This window comes from Astyanax mexicanus, chromosome 10 (genome assembly GCF_023375975.1).
Source record: "Astyanax mexicanus isolate ESR-SI-001 chromosome 10, AstMex3_surface, whole genome shotgun sequence".
In the NCBI taxonomy this organism is placed as follows: domain Eukaryota; kingdom Metazoa; phylum Chordata; class Actinopteri; order Characiformes; family Acestrorhamphidae; genus Astyanax; species Astyanax mexicanus.
Window position 1 is genome coordinate 48,506,666 of NC_064417.1, and position 21,100 is coordinate 48,527,765.

Sequence of the window (21,100 nt, forward strand, 5' to 3'; positions counted from 1 at the left end):
ACTGAGGTAGAATCACTTTCATTTTAGTAATAGTTTGTTTGATCACTGTAAAACATATTTGAGCAACAAGTCATGATAACGTTTTGTCTATTGTTTTATATGAACTCAACAAATTGAGTTTTATGATTTAAACTGGAGTTCATGAGTTGTCAACCTTACAAATTTGGAATTTGAAGTTAAATTGAACTTTAAACTGTAAGTTATAGCGCTGTTTGCGTGTAAAAGCTTATTTATATCAATTATCACTAAGCTATTTGGAATTCCACGCAAGTCTTAGTACTTTTATCTATCTGATTCATTATATCAGATAGAGACATTACTAATATAACATGCAACAAACTTGCTTCACCTCAGCAAATTCATGCTGCTAAAGGTTAAAGCACTGTAATAATTTATGACACTTTCAGGGTGTGTTGTGTCTTTTAAAACAGCAGATATCAGCTGGAGATGTAAACAAGAGGGAATTTAGTAAACAGGTTTCAGGAATGATGACGAGCAGCGCTCTCTACACCGCAAAAAATCCGTCGCTGTGTGTAACAGGAGGCTGAGCGCCGTGGTGCGGCGCATCCAGAGTCAATAATAGAGAAATACTGCTGGTGGAAATATCATGTTCCCATTCGTTCTCTTCACACCGGGCACCACCCCAGAGTTTAGTCTGATTAAAACCACATGTTTCTCACAGCTGGGCCTTACTTGACCCCATTCTCTTCTATACCTGAGAGACAGCTTATGCTCTTCTCTACAGCACACACACACACACACAGCCTGAGGGAAGATGGGAATAACGTGTTAAAAAGCTCTGTTTGTTTTCGGATGTAGTCAGTCGTTTTCTATCTACAGTAAATGTGAGCCTCGCACATTCCACTGAAAATCCAGCCTCTTTCCGGAATGTGTGGAATCCTTATCCACTTACTTCGTGAGTTTTCCTCAGGAATTCTTGCGTGTGTTTTTTGAATCCCTGATTTAAAAGTAATCAAGAGCCTTTTTTGTTAAATATTTGTTAAATATCTGTTAAATACAAGCTACTCAACATTGGATAGGTTGTATCTTGCCAACACTGCACTGCATTACAAAGGCTTTAGGGAATTAAAATAGATCTGCTTAAAGGTCACCTTCCGTCGTTTTTTCTTTCATTTTAAAATGTCTAGTTGTGGTCTCTAGTATGAATGAATGACATGTGAGCCGTTTTTGTAAAAAAAAAGTGCTCAGGTGTCTCTGTATAGCTCTTTTTTAATGGACTGTTTTAGGGGTGTGTCCAAAATGACCGGATTCCAGCTTTGCTCATGAATATTCATACATGCAAACAGCATGCAAATATCTCTCCTCTGATTGGCTAGGAGCACTGCGACGCCCCTCCACCGCTCTGCCGCTCACTGCCTCCCACCTCCTAACTGATGAGCGGTGATGTTGCGTCGCTTCAGCTCCGCCTCTGGGAGTTTCTCGAGCCAAGGTGGGCTGGTCTGTGAGTTTCTGCCTACGTAGGCAGAAAGATAATTCAAAATTCACCCGTTTTTCGGAGGGGGGGAGGGGGGATTTCTTTGCTTAGCTCCTGCAGACAATGGGGGCCGCAAAACAGTTTAATGTGCAGGTGTACACATTCAACTCGGAGAGACCTACTGTATTCCACAAAAAACAAGAAAAATCGGATTTTCGCGGAAGGTGAGCTTTAATACTTTATAAAACTGACATTTCAACAGGGCCAGTTTTAGGGGAACTAAAACAGATTTGTGCCCCTTGAAGCACAATGCGAGCAACAACTATTTTTTTAATTATCTCTGAAAAAAAAATCTCTGAACCAATCACAAAAACCCATTTTGCCGTGCAACATTCCTCGCTTATTTCTGATTGGCTCTTTAAGTCATATAAAAGCAGCAGACTGTTTGCAGAAGTTCATTCAGAGACCTTCTGGTTCAGTACAACAGCATAAGATGCAGGGATATATACGGGCAAATTAAACACATCTTCCAGTTTTAAACTGAGTTCCACAAGGTAACGTTTGCTAAACTGTGGTGATTTGTTACTCAATGTTACTTTCCTGTAACTCTTTGATTGCTAAACTTGTAGTACTAGTAGCTAATCTCTCGTTAAACTGACTTAACTTGATACCCCTCTGCATGTCTTTTATGAATCTTTCATTCAATAAATACAGTATACACTGTAGGAAACCCTATAATGTGTTGTTTTCTGTTAAAGACTTATGTAACATTTTTATTTCTTTACTTCATACATTAATGTTAGCCAGTATCATTATCTCTGGCTTTAAGAATATGACTATCCACATGCCGACCCATTATGTTCTAATTCCCCCCCAGCAAAGCAGTCTAGAACTGGGGCTGCATTGCAATAATCAATCTTTCTGTACTATACAGAAAGGAAAACAGTTTTTTCTACCAGATTTCTCAAAAAATCACCATAAATGATCCAACTTGGGTGCCATGATTTTAACAATAGATAATACACTCATTTTTCTTCAAGACTGCAGTAAAAAAATGTATATTGGGCAGACATAAGGTGCCACTAGTAGCTAGATATGTCAGGGTTTTATTATTTTTTTTTTAGTTTAGTTTTTTTAGATTATACATGATAGGTCATTATAATTAGATTATCACACTTATTTATTATATTCCAGAACCAGTCTCAGAATATTATTTATTATTAGAATGATGTATAAAAGGGTGTGTAAAAGGCTGTACATGGCACAAAGGTATTGGCACAAATTGGCTTTAAAATGACAAAAATTACAATCTACTCTGTGAAGTGACTACTGCATATGGAAACACTGCAAAGATGATGCTGAAACGATATATTGTGCGGCCCTTTATTAAGGGTCAGTCGGTTTCTCAGACTGTAATTAAGCCTAGTCATGGACTATATTTTCCTGTTTGGTAAACTGACCCTTAAACGACTAAAATATGAGACTCAAGACAATTCAAATGTTTGGTTTAGTGTTTTTCTCTTGATATCTACAACTACTGTACATCCACTCCAATAACACTATGCCCCACAGTGCGTCTGCTTTGTTATGTCCAACAGAAATAAAGAACACCTGAGACTAGAACCACAACACGGGGAAACCGGTCCCTGTCATCACTACCGGCTCATAGCAACCTAAACTGAAGTAGCACCCTGCCTGATCCTCAACCCTCCTGACAGCTTCACTGTACAGCCTGCCCTCATTAAGGTATGGGTCTGGTAATTAAGATAACCGCTCAGCCATATGTTGATGGAAACAACCGTTTTCCTCACAAAGCAAAACCATACGACCAGCTTAAGAAGCCAGAAAAAAACAACAAGGAGAAAAAGCCTGAAACTAATTATATACCAACATAATATGATTTACAATGACATTCCACATATCATGGGAGAGGATCTGGTATCATGTCCCATGTCCACATATGACACTTTAGATGGAGGAATGTCCCATTCATCTGGAAATCACTCAAATCAGGCCTCACTCGACATCAAATTCCAATTCACGTTGTATTGTCATGAGCATGCTGGCTAGCGCTGCATGATATTGGAAAAAATTGACATAGCAATGTTTTTTTTTTTTCGATTATATATATATTGCGATATTAAACAATGCAGGACCCGTGACATCACCAGCCCCGCCCCCACTTGTGCGCTTTCTCGCGCCAGACATCCGGACCTACCGGATGGGTTGAGTCAGCGCTTTAGAGTCAGCATTAATCGTGCATTTAAATGGCCTTTTAAAAGGTCAACAAGAGTATTTTTCAGGGATTAAAAGTGTGATTTTGGCTGTAAATAGAAATACCTGTGAAAAACTGTGCCGGACGAAAGCACGTGCCCAGCCATGTGGAGGCCAAGCAGTTATCTTTGGTTCGTATCTTACATCCTGTGCAAAGTGCTTTGTGATGCTCATTGCTATCTTACATCTTACAAATAGTTTATATCCAAACCTTCAGCCTGTGTCATTTAAATAGAAACAGACAGATAGGTGTGGTGGTCTGGAAGTGAGGTGTGTTCAGATAAATTCTGGTGTATTGCTATCTTGGCAATGGAAAACACAGGCGCACCACTGTCTGAAAAAAAAACAGTCAAATATTCATTGCTATCTTGGCAACGAAGGTGCGCCATGTGTGCACCCCCGCTTGGTACATGTCATGGACACACAGCAGTGCACAAACACAACTTTTACATCAACACTAAACAGCATACAACATAAAATAACATTGCTGTTCCTGTAAATGACCATCTCACACATCTTCACAGCCTAATGAGCAGGTCAATTTCCTCTGCTAAAAAGCGTTGTAGCTGCACCATTAAGCCGTGAGAGGTATACTTTTCCCGTCATTATAATAGCAAAGACAATGATACACCCTAAATTAAGCTGCATGGTGCATCGTAAACGGCTCACCTATAGACCACAAAAATAGGGCACCTCATAATCAATTCATTTACATTTTATGAGTGTTAACTGCAGTAAATTAAGAAATTTCCTTTTATTGAAATTCACTTGTACAAAACTAATTCAGCTGAACGACATGATTCATGTGTGTGAATGTACACAGCCAACTAACCACAAGCTACTCAAGTTACTGTTTTTGCCAAAGTGCCGCCTAAAATCACTCCTTCCTCCTAATCCTAAATCAGGAACAGGGTACACTGTGTTTAAACTTATTTTGACCTGTTGGACACACTGTAGTTACCCAGTGCAGCATATGGTTCAGCATCAGTGCAGTTAATTTAGGGCTATTTTAATGACAATAAAAAGTTTTGTTTGGATATTAAAAGAGATTTTTATAGAATGTAGAAACTGTACAAGAAACATTCAGCCTACCATTGTTAAAATTAGTTTCATCGTAGTACCATCGTTAAATTTAAGATAGATTTTAAGAAGATTTAACCCAAAGCAGTTACTTAATTTTATTTTATTACAGCTTTGCTTATTTTAAAGATCAATCTTTATATGATTTGCAGTACCAGTCAAAAGTTTTGACACACCTTTTCATTCAATGTTTTTCTTTCTTTATTTATTTAATGTATTTTCTACATAGTAAGACATAAAAACAATTAAGGGACATACATAGAATTATGTAGTAAACAGTAAAAGGTGTTTGTCCTCCACATTAATGCCCTGATCTAAATCTGATGAACTGAGATGGTGATTTGAGGTGATTTAATTGGGATGAGCTGGAGCTTCACAGAATAAATAAACTTATGTCATTATATTAAAGTATTAATGAGCCAACAGTGACATTTAAGTGAGTTACCCCACTCAAGTGTCTGTGGCTCTGAACCTAATAACACATATTTTTAGCTGTGCTTGACCCCACCCCCTCCCCTCCCTCCCTTTCTTCATTATACTGGTGCTGAAAGAGGCCTTTCATTCAGTCTAATTCAACAAATATCAATTATGTTAGGATTCATAAAAATATACATAACCTGACCTCTATCTGCTCAGTGTGGTCTGTGCAAACGACATTTGTTGTGAGGAGGGCATTTTTAAAAAGAGCTAAATAGATAAAGAGCTGAAAAGAAACATGTTGTTGCAGAAATGTTCCTAGAACACAGTGTTTTTCCCATGAAGTGCGTGCTGAAGTCAGTGGACCTGCCAATTTACAAAAAAACACAAACCCTACACAGAGCGTTTTCCCGAGACGTGGTTCACACAGAAACAAATATTACCTAAGAGAGCCTTAAACAGCTGGCTTCCAAAGATAGCAGAAACCTTTCCCACACTGGTCCTCAGAGCCTGCTCCTCTGGACTGGTCAGACTAGCCTGATACTGCTTCAGCAGCCCAACCGCTCGCTCAGTATCTATAAATAAAGAAATAACAAATATGCATTGCTTTTATATCCCTTTAAAAAGCTGTTTAAGTAAAGTAAAATTACATTGCAACCCATGCTGTTATGGACTAGAGTAGCCTGTAGATGCTGAGTACCTGCACTTAAGGCTATATCTAAATTTAAGTGTTTAATATAGTTTATAGGAGGAGAGGGAGGACAAACTAAAATATGTATCACAACACAGACATTTTTACAACAAACATACACAGAACAAATTATGTGACTAGCACTATATGCTGTCCCAAAAAATAATTAAAATAAATTTAAATAAAACATTACTTAATAAAACAAATAAAATAAAATAAAACTTGTTTTTAAACAAACTCATGTTGGTATGAAGTTAAAGGGCTCTCCTTGTTAAGAGAAACATAATGGGCATTATCAAGGTGAGCATTTTTTTTTGGATCACGTCCATACCAAATTAGAAGGTGTGTCCAAACTTTTGACTGGTACTGTATATGTTGTAACAAAAAATGGCAATAAATTATATTGCTGTAATACAAAATATAATAACATATAATACGACAAAATATTTTTGTTTTATTTTTCATGATATTTTACAAACACAAGTTAAAAATGTCATTTATTTTATTCCAATGTTCAATACATGTAGGATTACTGGCAAAAATATTTCATTTTAAATCAATATGTTTTAAATAACTTATACCAGTGCATCTAAAAAAATGATATATCATTGAAAAGTTATTTTATTTTGGTAATTCAGTTCAAAATGTGAAAGTCATTCATTATATAGATGTATTACACACAGAGTGTTCTATTTTAAGAGTGTAAAAAGTATTTCTTTTATTGTTGATGATTATGGCTTTCAGTAATTAAAACCCAAAAATCAGCATCTCAAAAAAATTTAATATTATTTAAGACCAATTGATACTTTTGGCAGTGTGGGCAGAGTGCCAAGTCCTGCTGGAAAATGAAATCCGCATCTCCATAAAAGTTGTCAGTAGCAGAGGGAAGAATGAAGTGCTGATTTTGTGGGAAAACAAAACTGCACTGACTTTAGACTTGATAATAAAACACAGTGGATCAACACCAGCAGATGACATGTCTCTCCAAACCATCACTGATCATCAGTAAATTTTACATTTCATTTGTAAATCAAGAGAGCAGAGTCTGGAGGAAGAGTGGAGAGACACACAGTCCAAACTGCTCGAGGTCTAGTGTGAAGTTTCCACCAATCAGTGATGGTTTGGAGAGACATGTCATCTGCTGGTGTTGATCCACTGTGTTATTTTTTATCAAGTCTAAAGTCAGCACTTTATATCTTACAGCTTCCCTCTGCAGACAAAAGTACCAATTGGTCTTATATAATATTCTACTTTTCTGAGACACTGATTTTGGGTTTTCATTGGCTGTAAGCCATAAGAAACACTATATAATATATGAGTTTCACTTTTTGAGCTGAATTACTGAAATAAAGTAACTCTTCAATGATATTCTAATTTTTTTAAATGTAATAGTAGATGTGAGTAAGGGGGGGAGCACAGAGACAGTGTAGAGAAGTGTAGAGAGGGGAAACACCCAGCCAGTCCTCTCTATCTTCTCTAATTCAGCTCCTCCATCCATAAACAAACAGTGAGCAAATAAAGATTTCGAGGGAAAGTTCTCAACAGCACCAGGAAAACACTTCCTGCTTCCCGAGGGAATTTCCAGAATAAGACTTAAGCCACACGTGTTAACGTTTAAGCGACGAGTCTGATAACGTTTTCAGAACAAACAAAGTAACTAGTTAACTAGCGTTATAACCCTGAACTTGGGAAGACTCGTCTGAGTTGCGCGTAAGAGGCGAAAACAACGCCTCTAAAGCTAAACGAATAACTATATCATTAAACACACTACGATAACTAATAGTTTCTAACGTTTTAAACGTTTAGCGTAAGTTTTTTCGTGAGTTTAACAGAACTTACCGTACTTGTGGACCATGGTGAACTCCAGTAAAGTCTGACAGTTTGTAAACAGTCAAGTAAAAGTCCACGAATTCAGTGTAAGTTTTCCTTTTCATTTAACGTTTAGTTAAAGTTCGCGTTTTCCGCACAGACGCGTTTGTTTTGACGTCTGACCAACGTTCCAGTCCTGCTGGCACGAGACGAGCAGCACGAGATGCGCTGCAGCCGTTTAATAGCGGTGTAAATCCTTAGAGAGAAAGAGTGAGAGAAGGAGAGGGAGAGAAAGAAAAAGAAAGAGAGAGAGGGAGAGTTCACCCGATAGTTCACGCTGGCCGCGTATTAAATTTCATGGTTTTAAAGTTTTGGCCAGAACTTGTGGGCGGTGTAGTCCAGTAATCTACCCATACGCTCTACGCATGACTGGCAACCTGCTCAGAACTGGTGGTGGCGGTGGTGGTAGAGATGTGTCGATTCATATGAATGACTGTATTGATTCACTCAAACAGTACCCCTTTCCTAGCTACTTCGACAGTGACTCGTTCATTTAAAAGAACCGATTCACATGCATTAAATGTTCATATCTGAATTATCGACTGACGCCGAAAGAACTTGGAAGAACTTGTGATGGTTAATTGAATCACTGAATCGAGTAACTTACTGTGTACTTTAACGCAATCGGTCTGAGTGTTGGTGAGTGGAGAGGGCAGGGCGAATGACTCGATTCATGCGAGTGACTATTGATTCACTCAAAAAGAGTCGTCATGACTTTTATAAATATATATAATTCGAAAGTGACTTTAAATTATCGATTCAAAGCAGAGAGAACTTGTGAATCACTGAATCGGGTAGTCTGTACCTTAACGCTGCTCGTTCGATACAGTCAGTTTAGGTAAACCTGCTCAGAATTGGTGGAAGTGGTAGAGTAGTGTCGATTCATATAAATGACTGTATTGATTCACTAAAACAGTGTCCTCCTCCTTGTGTAAAGTAGCCACTTTACCAGTGACTCGTTCATTTGAAATAAAACGATTCACAAACAAAAATCTCGAACAATTATCGATTCAAGGCTGAGAGAACTTGAAAGAACTTGTGATGATTCAGTGAATCATTGAATCGGGTCGAAACAGTCAGCTTATGTAAACATGCTTAGAATTAGTGGTGGTGGCGGTAGATATGTGTCAATTCATATACTTATAAATGAACTTCGACAGCGACTCGTTCATTTGAAAGAACCGATTCACATTCATTACATGTTCATATTTCAAGCGAAATAACTTGGAAAAAAATTATGATTAAGTGAATCACTGAATCGGGTATTCAGTTGTTTCTGTATTTTAACGCAACAGGTTTGGGTAGTGGTGAGTGGGGGGGGGGGGGCGTTGGTTCATGCGAATGACTGTATTGATTCACACAAGTCATCAGTGCTGTGTATATATAGACTAATTCGATAGTGACTCGTTCATTTAAAATAAACGATTCACGAACAAAAATCTCAAAAAAATGATCGATTCAAAGCTGCTTGTTCAAAAGAATCGGTTTGGTAAAGCTGCTCAGATTAGAGGTCTGCACTCCCGCGGGAGTCCCGCGGGACCCGCGGGACCCGTCAGAATATGTTGCGGCGCGGGACAAAACTGAATTGTTATTGGCGGGAGCGGTAATTTAATCAATACAGGCCATGCGGGAGCGGGACCACATTAACATGTGGTCCCGCTCCCGCAAATTGATAAATAGTTAAGAAAATTATAATAATCACGCTATGATTCCCATGCAAGCAACAAAAAAACACAAGAAAAATCTCTCGGAGGATGGACACACACACACACATTTTCAGCATCTCCAGCAGGCGTGTGCAGAGGAGGGGGGGGGGGGGGGGAGGGGGGTGTGTAATTTAAAGGACGACATTTACTATACTGGTGCAAAATAATAATAATAATAATAATAATAATAATAATAATAATAATAATAATAATAACAATAATAATAATAACAATAACAATAACATTGTTATTGTTATTATTATTATTGTTATTATTATTATTATTATTATTAATAATAATAATACAAATATTAATTAAACTAATTGAATTTAATTTTATATATTTTTACATTTATTATTTTATATAATATAGATCCACTTCTAATCCACTTCTAGGATTCTTGATGCACCTGATGGCATGTGTTTGGACTGCGAACTGAATTGCTGTTTTAATAAATACATATGTAAATTTGAAGCACTAAATGTAATTAATTCAATTCATATTAGGACTGCGGGACGGGAGCGGCGGGAATGTGTATGTGGCGGGCGGGAGCGGGATTAAAAGAAGTGATTTTTTTGCGGGAGCGGGCGGGAGCGGGACAAAAAGACGCGGGAGCGGGCGGGAGCGGGTTTAAAAAAACAGTCCCGCGCAGACCTCTAGCTCAGATTTGGTCTTCAGGTGATTCATACCAATAAGTGTGTTGGTTCACTCATGGATCACCCATAGCTACAATACTTCAACTGTGACTCGTTCATTAGAAAGAACCGATTCACGGTAGGAAAAAAATATCAAAGCGTTGACGCTGAGAGTTATGTGTTTAAAGCTAGAAGAATCACTGAATCTCTCTACTGAAACGATGCTCGTTCAAAAGAATCGGTTTGGTGGTGATTCATTCCCATCACAGTGTTGATTCACACTAACATCATCATTACCTGTAGCTATGACTGGTTAATGTAACTGAATCGAAACTAATGTATCGGTCTGACTGTAGAGGGTTTTCCATCCACCAAGTTTTTGCGCATTTTGAAAATGCGCATGAAAAAAGCTGGATGGAAAAAGTCAAAAATTCGAAAAAAGCCCCAAATATCGCAAAACGATTTTTACGCTAGGAGGGGGTGGAAAAGTTAGAATATCGCATCGCCAAAATTCGGAAAAACTGGATGGAAAAGGGTTTTTCGCATAAAAAATGACGTATCAGGCCTCAAGTCATGTGATTCTGTACCATGTGATCAGACCTAAAACATGGCGGGACAGGATTGTCCGTCGCGTTATGTGTGGACGGACGAGGAGACTTCAGCTTTCCTTGATTTAATCGACGAAAGCAACATAAACGCTATACTGGATGGCAAACAACAACGGAATGCACAAATGTACCAGGAATTGCAGCAAAAAATGTCCAAGAAAGGTTTTGAGAAGCCTTGGCCGATAATGAGAAGCAAGTGGAAAGCTCTGAAACAGCGCTACATGAGTGAAAAGAGGCAGCAGTCAGCAAGTGGAGCAGCAGGGAAGACAAAAACCAACTTCAGGTTTTTTGAGAAAATGGATAATATTCTTGGGCAAAGGCCAATCGTCACATCTCTCGCGGACACTATTAACAGTTCAGGTATTGTATTCTCACAATCCAGTTGGTTTATGTTTATCTTGCTTTCGGAGACAATTTCGAGATTTTAGCTATTATTAACTTATGTTGTACCATGTAGGTGACGGTGAGACAACCATGGCAGGACAGGATGGGCATGAAACAGATACAGCTGAGTCCGAAAGTAAGAACGCATAATTCATAAGCTTAAAATAACTTATTTAGCAATGTATCCCCTGTTAAGTGGACTTTTTTTTTCACTGAAAAGCAAAAAGAGGTTGAGTACTCCAAAAAATTTAAAAATAATAATAGCAGACAAAAAAACCCCAACAAAGGTAAACCCAAAACAGAACATTTGACTTAACAGTTTTAGACTTTTATATGTATATAAATTTAAACACATTGGGTTAAGAGACAAAATCAAATTAAAAAAGTAATATAGTCTTTAAATACCTCCAAAAAAATAGAATATCATGAAAAATAATTCTATAAAGCTAAACCGTCATGTTTTAGTCATTAAATTTAACACTATACTTGTAGCTTTGGGTTTATTTTAATACTGCTGGATTAGTAATATACTCAAAATTTAAATTAAATATTAATGATAACAAGTAAACTTGACACACACTATTGTGGCCTAACAACATTCTACATTTAGCCAAACTGTAATGCTAGCAAATTACTTACCCTGCAGATAAATTCAGCTTAAAATTAGCTTCAGTTGAAGACAATGCAGGTCATGCATTGGTCATGGTCATACCGGTGGTTCAACTTGATCAGGTTGGTCATGCTTGTAGCCCAGCTAAATAATCAAATGTATATGAAAATGTGTTCTGTGCCATTTTAAAGTTCAACTGACAAACCAGATTAACCAATTTGTACAGCTTGATCTAGCCAGGCTATTTTAGCAAGTCAGATCATTTGGTCAATAAATATTAAAATGTTTTCTTTGGGTTTTTTTGTTTATTAAATAAAGATTCAGAAGCATTAACGCATTGCATAACATTGCAAAAAAATATTGTACAATAAATGCCTTCATTTGCTACTTTTTTTTTGCTGTGTTGGTAATAAAATAAAGTCTTCACAAATAAAATATCAATTTCTTTTAGTTATTTACATGTGTTACATTTACATTAATACAAATGTCTTCTGTTTCTGAAGACTTGATGTTGACTTATGTTGATTTCGTTTGTGCACTAGAACACTTAGGAAGCAGGATGAACGTTCATATTCAATAACAAAAATAAGAGTAAATAACAGCTAAAACAAAAGTAAGCATGACCCCATCCATGCTGCTTGATGTTTACATATATTTCTTATTCATTTACAGCCTCGTTTGAAAGACCTGAAGAACAAAATCCAGCTCAAGGACAGGGTGAACAACAGGGGAGACCACCTGCATCCACATCCCAAAGATTTTGGAGACGGTCTTCAGTTAGGAGCAAGCAGGTTGAAACAGGCCAACTGTATGAAACTTTTCTTAAACAGCAGCAAGAACAGGCAGAGAGAGAGCAAGGGACACTACAGTCAATTGCAACTGTCTTAAGCCAAGCTGTGCAGTGCTTTGAGCGATGTGCAGAAGCTGCTGAAAGACATGCACATGCCACTGAGATTATGGCAGGAATGAATAGACAGGGCAGTGGCAACACCCTCAATTATTCTTCACACCACTCTCACCCAAATTCAAGTTATTACCCACATGCAGCTACTACACAGCCACCTAAATATTACAGTCAGCAAAGTACACCAGATAATGGTTCCACTGATTCACCAGCTTTCCCTACCTACTTTAATTTAGAGTAATAAGCAACTATGCACTTTTTTTAAGTGGCATCTAAGCACTAGCCCAAGCACTGCTTTACTTTACTGTTCTTGGCTGAACAGGTTTATTTGAATTTACATGTTCTAGGTCTGTTTGACTGAGGGCTTTGGTAAATAGAAATGTTAGGTGCTGTTCATATTAAGGTTTTGATGTTTTTATGGTTCTAACTTGCAAAACTATGCAAAAATGTGTTGTAGGATTGAGGCTTAAAATGCAAATTTGTTAAACATAAAAGCTGCTGACAAAATGGTCATTTAAATATGTTATGTAGTGTTCTACATGTTGAAAACAGAATATTGCTTTTTTTTTTTCTTTTGCCTTATGGTCAGTGAAATCTTGGCTCCATTTTAGTTTTTTTTTTGTTTGGATCTTATGTGATGTCATTTTGATACAATCATACTACCTCAGTTTGTAATTTAAGGACTTTTGTTGGGAGCATATTTGGGTACTATGTACATTTGAACTATGTACATCTGTTGAACAGCACATTTCACATGTAGCAGTAAATAAACCAACAATTTCCTAAATGTACTTGTTTGTGAATTACTTCTAAGCTGGTATTTATCTACAAGGAAATAGATTGGGTAGAGGGGTAAATTAAGACCTGCTTTAAAGTGTGTCTTTGATAAGTACACTAAACAGTGGAGCTTGTTGAGGGTCCTTGCTTAAATCTGTCAACAACATGCTGGACAAGAGCTTCCCTGATTGCAGTAGATGGGTTATTTGGTGCATCTTGACGGTCATGCTGAGGTGGTTGCTGGAGGGTGGAGGGCTCTGAATGAGTAGGTGGTGGCAGCATGTCCCCTTCCTTCTTGCACAAGTTATGAAGGACACAACATGCTACAATTACTGTTGGCATGAAGGAGTGGTGGATGTCTGATCGTTTGGCAAGAACCCTCCATCTTGACTTCAGATGTCCGAAAGTGTGCTCGACTACCACACGAATTCGGCTTAGTTGCTCATTGAAGAGTTGCTCTTCTGGAGTTAGGTTACTGCCAGAGAACCCCTTGATTAACCATGGCAACAAGGGGTATGCTGGGTCTCCTACAACTAGAAGTGGGACCGGCACACCCTTTATTTCTGTGGTTGATTGAGGATGTCTCTCTTGAAATCTGCAGAAAGATACCTACAAATTTATCTATAAACATATTTCAACATACAAACAATTGTCCTGTTAACTTGCATGTTCAGCATTTGTTTATGGTTAGAATAATTAATTTAAAATCAGTATTTGGGGTGTAAATATATGTTACATGTAAAAATCGATTTAAAATAGCTACTGTTCGATTTACATAATATTTAATAGTTGACCTAATAGAGTACATGATGTGAACATAACTGTTAATTATAATATACCTGAAGAGGTGGGATGTGTTAAAGACAGCTGCGTCATGCGCGCTGCCGGGCGATCCAACACACACATCACGAAAGAGCAGCTGGTCATCCACAAGTGCCTGGAGCACAATCGAAGGCCATCCCTTTCGATTAACGTAATCCCTGTATCCAACTGCTGGAGGCAGGATTGGAATGTGAGTACCATCCAATGAACCGTACACCTGTGGTATGTGGTGCGCCGCGTTATTGCGCTGTGCTATTTCTCGCGCCTCCGTCGCGTCCGGTAATGCAATGTACCGGTTCATTAGTTTTATTCGTATTGCTTGGCATACAGCGTACACACAACGATGGACTGTTGTTACGCTTACACCAAATGTTTCACCCACTACTCTGTACTCAGCACAGGTGGCCAGCTTGTATATGGCGATGGCGATTCTCTTATCAGTTGGCACAGGTGGGCGATGACTGGAAATACGTGGCCCTACATATGGTCCAATCATGACGCACAGCTTTTCAAACGTTGTTTTGGACATTCTAAAATGCCGAATCCAAAGCTGATCAGAAAAATGGCTCTGAACGATGTTCTCCCAGAACAGTTTGTTTCGTTTGCGCTCCCAGGTATACGGTGGCTGTCGCCGTGGTCGCGCCGAGATTTCCGCCCTTAATAACGTTTCCAGTGCTCGTCCTGCCCGGCGTCTTTGAACAGCAAACACCATCACCATGTAGAGATGGCAAATGGACACGAAAATAATTCTGCACAGAGCAAAAACAGAATCAAACCTCTCCATGCTTGTTTGGCGTCCTCTCCCACGTTATCTAAAGTTTATTCGCATAACTGTAGTGAATGGAAACACGGCTTAATTCGCATTTTTTTCTGCCGAAATTTGGAAATTGCGCATTCTTTTTTCGAAAGGTTTGGATGGAAACCTGGCTTGTGTTTTAGGTTGGAGCTGAAACAACTTGAAAGCACTTGTGAATCAGTGAATCTCAGTGAATCAGTTTGGTCCATTGATTCAACTGATTTACACAATCAGTGTCCTCATGTAACAGGTTTAACCTTTTGCCCAAAAATATATAATATAATATAATATTAAGGTTATTCACAACCATGCCAAAACAACCCCCCATACTTAATGAAAACTATTTACACGTAAAACGTGTAACTTGTGCATACCTATTTATATTGACAAACAAAACAATAAAATGAACAAAGTAAAATATATTAAAGATAGGCTAACCCAGAAAAGGTTTCTCTTAATCTTAACCAGTAGTATTCAGGATATCAGTTGCACTTCAGCATTTGTGTTTTGGCATCTATTACAATAAAAAAAAAATCACAACCATATCAATACAGAGTTAAATATATGAGCTTAGCTATTTTGGTAAATTGATTAGAATCTCCCTTTAGGACAAAAGAAGCAGCACAGGTTTGTTTGATTTTTTTTTTTTAAACCACTCCTACCACCTACTGGTAAAAAGCCTTAATAACACTCTGACTGCAAAATTCTTAAATCACACTTATTTTACTCCTTAAAAAGTATTCAGTTTTTAGCTTAATTAGTACAAATCATAAAGATAATTATTTTTTTCCAACTAAGATTAATTTGCCTTGGTTCAATTTATGAGAGAGTGAGAGGCAGAAAGAGAGAGTAAATTTTTATTGAATTAGATGCCACTTTCTGCATTTTGGTGTATTTTTAACTGGTTGTTTAATTTGACCTACAAAAGTGATTTAACCCTCTATGGAACTTTTTTTTGTGCGGAAAAATATATTGTTTGAAAATTAGGAGTCCCTGTGGATACATTAAATATGAATTTCTCTTTTGACTTTTATTAATAACAAACTGATCATTTGAATGATATGTTTTACAGAAAGCAAGCAATCAAAACATTACAGGAGTGGTCTACCTAAAAACAAATAATAATAATGAAAAAAAAAACAGTGTTTTAGTACGTTTACAACAAGAATATAGTAAAATATAAACAACCAAATATATTTTTGTACATGTTCTGGTTAATATACATCTTTTTATTTATGACCCACTTATACACTTCATTGTATTGGACGCAGATATGCATTGTACTATTATATTAAAAAACCTTTAAATATAAAACAGGTTGTAGATCTGGATGTTTTTAACCGCTTAATATATTTTATCTTACATCTAAAGGCAGAAAACCCCCTGGAGAGGTTACCAGTCCATCAGAGGGTACCACACACAACCTCACACACACACACAGCTGGTGTTATCACAATGCTGAATGCCAAATGATACTATAGCAAAAATAAAAGCATTGTTAGATATTAATCACCACTGGAATCTTCTATTACTTTAGACTGAGACTAGTCTGGAAAACTGATCCCACATGTTTACTGAACTCATAATATCAAAAATACTTAAATTCTGAACTTTTTTATATTTTGTGTGACTCTATTATGAAAAAAACTATGTAATAATTAAATACTGGTTATTGCAGGTGCTTGTTTGCTTTTTTTGTTTTATATTGTGTGACATGCACCTCTGTGTACCCCAGCAGGCAGTGCTGAGATCATATTATGGCCAGATTACACAGAGGCAATGAATTGTATGTCAGATTTATGGACCTCACAAGGGGTTTTAAGCCCATGAAAAGTAAATTAATCGTAAATTAAATAGAGTTTACATAAAGTAAAATCTACAATACATTGACAGTGCATTAAATAGCATCCCACACAGGTTCTTTACACTGTAAAGCACTTTAAGCTGCATGTTCAATGTATAAAAGGTGCTCTATAAATAAAGATTTCATTATTATTATTATTATTATTATTATTATTATTATTATTATTATTATTATTATTATTATTATTATTATTATTATTATTATTATTACAATAAAAAAGGCTCTAGTCTATTTGCCAGTGTTGTAGAAAAGAAAATGAAAGGTGGGCTACCCCCACCTCTCGTCCGGGGTACAACTCCCCTACGTGTTCGTTTGATAGAGAGTCGTAGACAGGTGGAGTGAAGTTGAAAGCAAACCAAGTATTTATTACTGAATTCAGGAGAACCAATACATACAAGACAGTTAACAGCCGTCCCAGTAGAAGTTCCGACCCCCCTCTGATCTGACTCCATGTTTATACCCCAAATGACGTGAAGCCTGCTGATGAGGCGTTGCTAAAATCATCTCATGTTAGTATGCATAATTTCACGTGTTAGTGTTCAAGTTTCACAAGTCTGACCGGACCACTAGTGTTTGGCCTTGATTGTGTCCAGCCGGACAGTGTGGTATTGTTTTAAGAATTGACTGGGTCCAGTCAGACAGTGTGATATTGTTCCAGTAATTAGACAGTGCCGCCCTCCCTATGTGCGCGCGTCCTCCCGCTTTGGTAGGTGAAGGACTTTGCACGCACAGAGAGAAAGGCCGCACTGTTCGACCCTATGTGTTAGTAAACGCCTTATGTATCGTGTGGGTTAATTTGTCACAATAGAGTCTGTGTTAGTCACATGCCTGATCAAACAATGTTTTACTATATATGTAAAGAATATATTGTGATTATTGGTTAATCTTCTATATAAATGCGTGTAAAATACACTGCGAGTAATAAAAATGATCAAATACAATGTGAGTATTGGTTATGCATATAGAATACAAGGTTTCACACAATGATTATGTAATTATAGATACTAAGATAAGTAATCATTTGAAAGATATTTGTCAATACACTCAAGGTAAAATAAACAGTTACTCTTCACCAGGCACACCATACTGCACATCATTTTTTGTCTCCCTCCTAAAGATTCAATGTAATTACAGAATTCAATTACGATTAATCACATAACTAAATACCATAATCCCCCACCACCAAACTTTTTTTTCATAGTCTATTTAAAATAGATGTGTAGGGCAGTTAGATAGTATGGCAGCAGTTAAAAACAGCACGTATGTGAGGAAACAGCAGCAAATATCGCTTCATATCTATTTCAGTACCATCTTAAAAAACAAACCTTTAGGAAATGCTGGTAGTTTGATATTCGGATCAGATTAACCGCTTCAGTGATCAGAAACTTTTGCTAAGAATGAAACGATCTGTCTTTCAACAATACAAAAAAGTGCTGGATACAAACTCAAAATATGAGTTAATCATTTATAAATGTGTGCAGATTTAACTGAACACAAGGTATTTGGATGAATCCTAATAGAGGCACATTACTATAAAGCTGATTTAATCAATCTATGTCAATACTAGTTATTTCTATTTGTTAAAAATGTACATATGAGTTATAGAACTAATGCAGTAATTTGCAACAGAATCTAAACACTAAAGTCCCATAATTCAATTAAAGCCATTTTCTTTCACAACACACACAAAGGATATCCAGGGGTTAACAAATACTAGACCTGTTATTCTAAATATTGACTATATTTTTATTATTATTAGAGTTTTTTTTCCTGTAAAACACAGAAACCCGGTGATCTTTCTCACTCAGGTGGTGGAAAGTACTTGAATTACTGGTTATCCTCAGTTTACGCAACTGCTTTGATTAGATAATACCTTAGAGAGGGTATTATTATACTATCTTTCCTTCTTGGAAATGGTGCTGCACATACTTTTACTTACGTAAAATCGTATTGTTGTACTGTAATTAGCTATACAGTTAGCTTGTGTTAAGTCAGGAATAACATATTAGCAATCTTAACCCTGCTATGTAGTATTACATGCTTAAGACATAGGACATCAGGACACTAAAAGGCACAGCTTTCGTATTTACAGTACCAGTCAAAAGCTTGGACACATCTTCTAATGCAATGTTTTGTCTTTATTTATTTTCTTTATGTATTTTCTCCATTGTAGATTAATATTAAACACATAAAAACAATTAAGGGACACATATGGAGTCAAATGGAGTACTAAATAATCCCCTGATCTAAACCTGATGAACTGAGATGGTGATTTGAGGTGATTTAATTGGGATGAGCTGGAGCTTCACAGCGTGAAGGAAAAGCAGCAACTGTTGTTCAGCACCTCCAGGAACTCCTTCCTTCAAGACACTGAGAAAACTATTCCAGGTGACTCTCCCTCATGAAGACACTGAGATTAGGCCAGGTCTGTCGTCAAAGATACATGTGATACTTGCAGCATTTAGCTTTATGCTGCTTAACTGAAATAAACAAATATAATAAATTAAATCAATGATATAAGACATGCCCCAAATGTAGCAATTTGCCCCAAATGTAGCAATTTACTTTTACTGTACCTTGCCTCTATTTTATTGTCCTTATATATTTTAATGCACTTTATTATGTTCTACTTTTAAATTATTTAAATTTTATGACTATTATTTCCCTTGATCCCCCCCAAGTTCTTCAAACTTAGTTTAATATTCTTAGTTCAATTTAAATTTAAATTTAAAGTGACAGTCTGTGAGTTTTTGGTAAGAATGTGTAACAGCACCATGTTTGCTAAAAAGTTGCTCAGGTAAACAGCAATAGCTGTTAAAGTCTGAGAAAAGTCCTGGGACCTACCATACCACACTGTGTTTAGAATAAATATATTTGGATTTTGATTATAGGCTTTTTTATATATTATTTTGTTTTCCTCTTTTCCACTCAGCAACATTACTAGTTTCAATATAAAAGAATACATATTAAGGACTGCTGCTTTAATTTAGTCATTTTGTCTAATTTTATATTCTGATTAGATCATTGGTTTCATTGGTGTTTTTATTGCTGTGTGTTTATATAAAGCAACTGAAATTGCCAATGTTAATAAAATATGCTAAACAAATAAACTAGCCTTGCCATCTATTAATTCACCCTAAAGACAGGAATATCATACAGTGAGCAATACAGTTGTAAGAGTATTCATTTTTTCATTTATTTACACGATAATAGTGTAGTAAAAACAAGGTCACAGGCTCATTTATCACAATGCTGTCTGAAAAATACATACAAAATAGTAAAATCGAAAAAGAAAAAAGAAAAACTACAGCAAAAATACCAGGTTTTACTGGTTTATGAAAATGTAACTGGTTAATGCTCTGCCTTTCTAATCATACAGAACAGATGACTAATAGTTTCTGTAATAAAACACCATAAATGTGTGTTTATCTCTGTCCCAAATACAAAGAGAAAGAGAAATGATCCCAGTTTCAGTACAGCTCAGGACACAGGTCACAGTGTTTATTACACACTACAGTTTCAATCTTACAGACTTTATATTTATATATGTCAAATTACTATTATCAAGTGCTGGTAAAAACCCTCCGGGTTATTTATCTGCTCTACCTGTACAAAACACCAAGGGTTCAGGTACTGCAGATTAAATCACCAAAGCTGAATAGCCTTAATGCCCTGTGACTATTATTATACCCCAAAGATTACAAGGTACATACAGTACCAGTCTAAACACACCTGAACACACCTCTTCTCACTCAACAGAATCTGTTTTATACTTTAGATTCTTCTAAGTATCACATTTATCTTTGAGGACAGATCTGCACACTCTTGGTGAGATTTTAATCTCAGTGTCTTCATGAGGGAGAGTCACCTGGAATAGTTTTCTCAGTGTCTTGTAGGAAGGAGTTTCTGGAGGTGCTGAACAATAGCTGCTGCTTTTCCTTCACGCTGTGAAGCTCCAGCTCATCCCAATTAAATCACCTCAAATCACCATCTCAGTTCATCAGGTTTAGGTTTTTAATCAGGGGATTAATGTGGAGGACTAACATTTTTTTTACTGTTCACTACTAGTTTTCATGTCTTTAATATTAATCTACAATGTAGAAAAAACATTATATAAAGAAATATAGAAAAAACACAGAATAAGAATAAGTGTTCATAATTTTGACTGGTACTGTAGATGTAAAGCAATACAAACTGGTGAAGTTTTTCTCAGTTATGACAGTGACTG

General features: G+C 36.7%; 3 protein-coding genes across 4 annotated transcripts in view; 1 reads left to right on the forward strand and 2 right to left on the reverse strand.

Moving 5' to 3' along the window:
• The window catches only part of dlg3 (discs, large homolog 3 (Drosophila)), a 171,051-nt gene extending 162,922 nt beyond the window's left edge, over positions 1-8,129 (reverse strand). The window contains exons 1-2 of one of the 2 annotated variants that reach the window (XM_049484440.1): positions 7,737-8,129; positions 5,650-5,781 (exon numbers count right to left, since the gene is read on the reverse strand). In XM_049484440.1, coding sequence (XP_049340397.1) covers positions 5,650-5,781; positions 7,737-7,752 — 148 coding nt within the window. In that variant the 5' untranslated portion in view covers positions 7,753-8,129. The remainder of the gene's footprint in view (positions 1-5,649; positions 5,782-7,736) is intronic. The other variant, XM_049484442.1, reaches the window with a different exon arrangement.
• Positions 8,130-10,458: 2,329 nt separating this feature from the next.
• LOC111196509 (uncharacterized) lies at positions 10,459-13,349 on the forward strand. The gene is made up of 3 exons (XM_022685880.2): positions 10,459-11,075; positions 11,173-11,235; positions 12,382-13,349. Exons 1-3 carry the CDS (start codon positions 10,715-10,717, stop codon positions 12,852-12,854), a joined length of 897 nt encoding a protein of 298 aa, XP_022541601.1. The 5' UTR covers positions 10,459-10,714; the 3' UTR covers positions 12,855-13,349.
• Positions 13,350-20,043: 6,694 nt separating this feature from the next.
• Positions 20,044-21,100, reverse strand: part of gdpd2 (glycerophosphodiester phosphodiesterase domain containing 2) — a 49,185-nt gene continuing 48,128 nt past the window's right edge. Inside the window, exon 16 of the transcript XR_007441004.1 lies at positions 20,044-20,740. The gene's annotated coding sequence lies outside the window, so the exon portion shown is untranslated. The remainder of the gene's footprint in view (positions 20,741-21,100) is intronic.

Coding starts and splice junctions, on each gene's coding strand:
- LOC111196509 (XM_022685880.2), top strand. CDS start 10,715: ATGGCGGGACAGGATTGTCCGTCGCGTTATGTGTGGACGGACGAGGAG. Junction 11,076..11,172: donor GGACACTATTAACAGTTCAG/GTATTGTATTCT, acceptor TGTACCATGTAG/GTGACGGTGAGACAACCATG. Junction 11,236..12,381: donor AGATACAGCTGAGTCCGAAA/GTAAGAACGCAT, acceptor ATTCATTTACAG/CCTCGTTTGAAAGACCTGAA.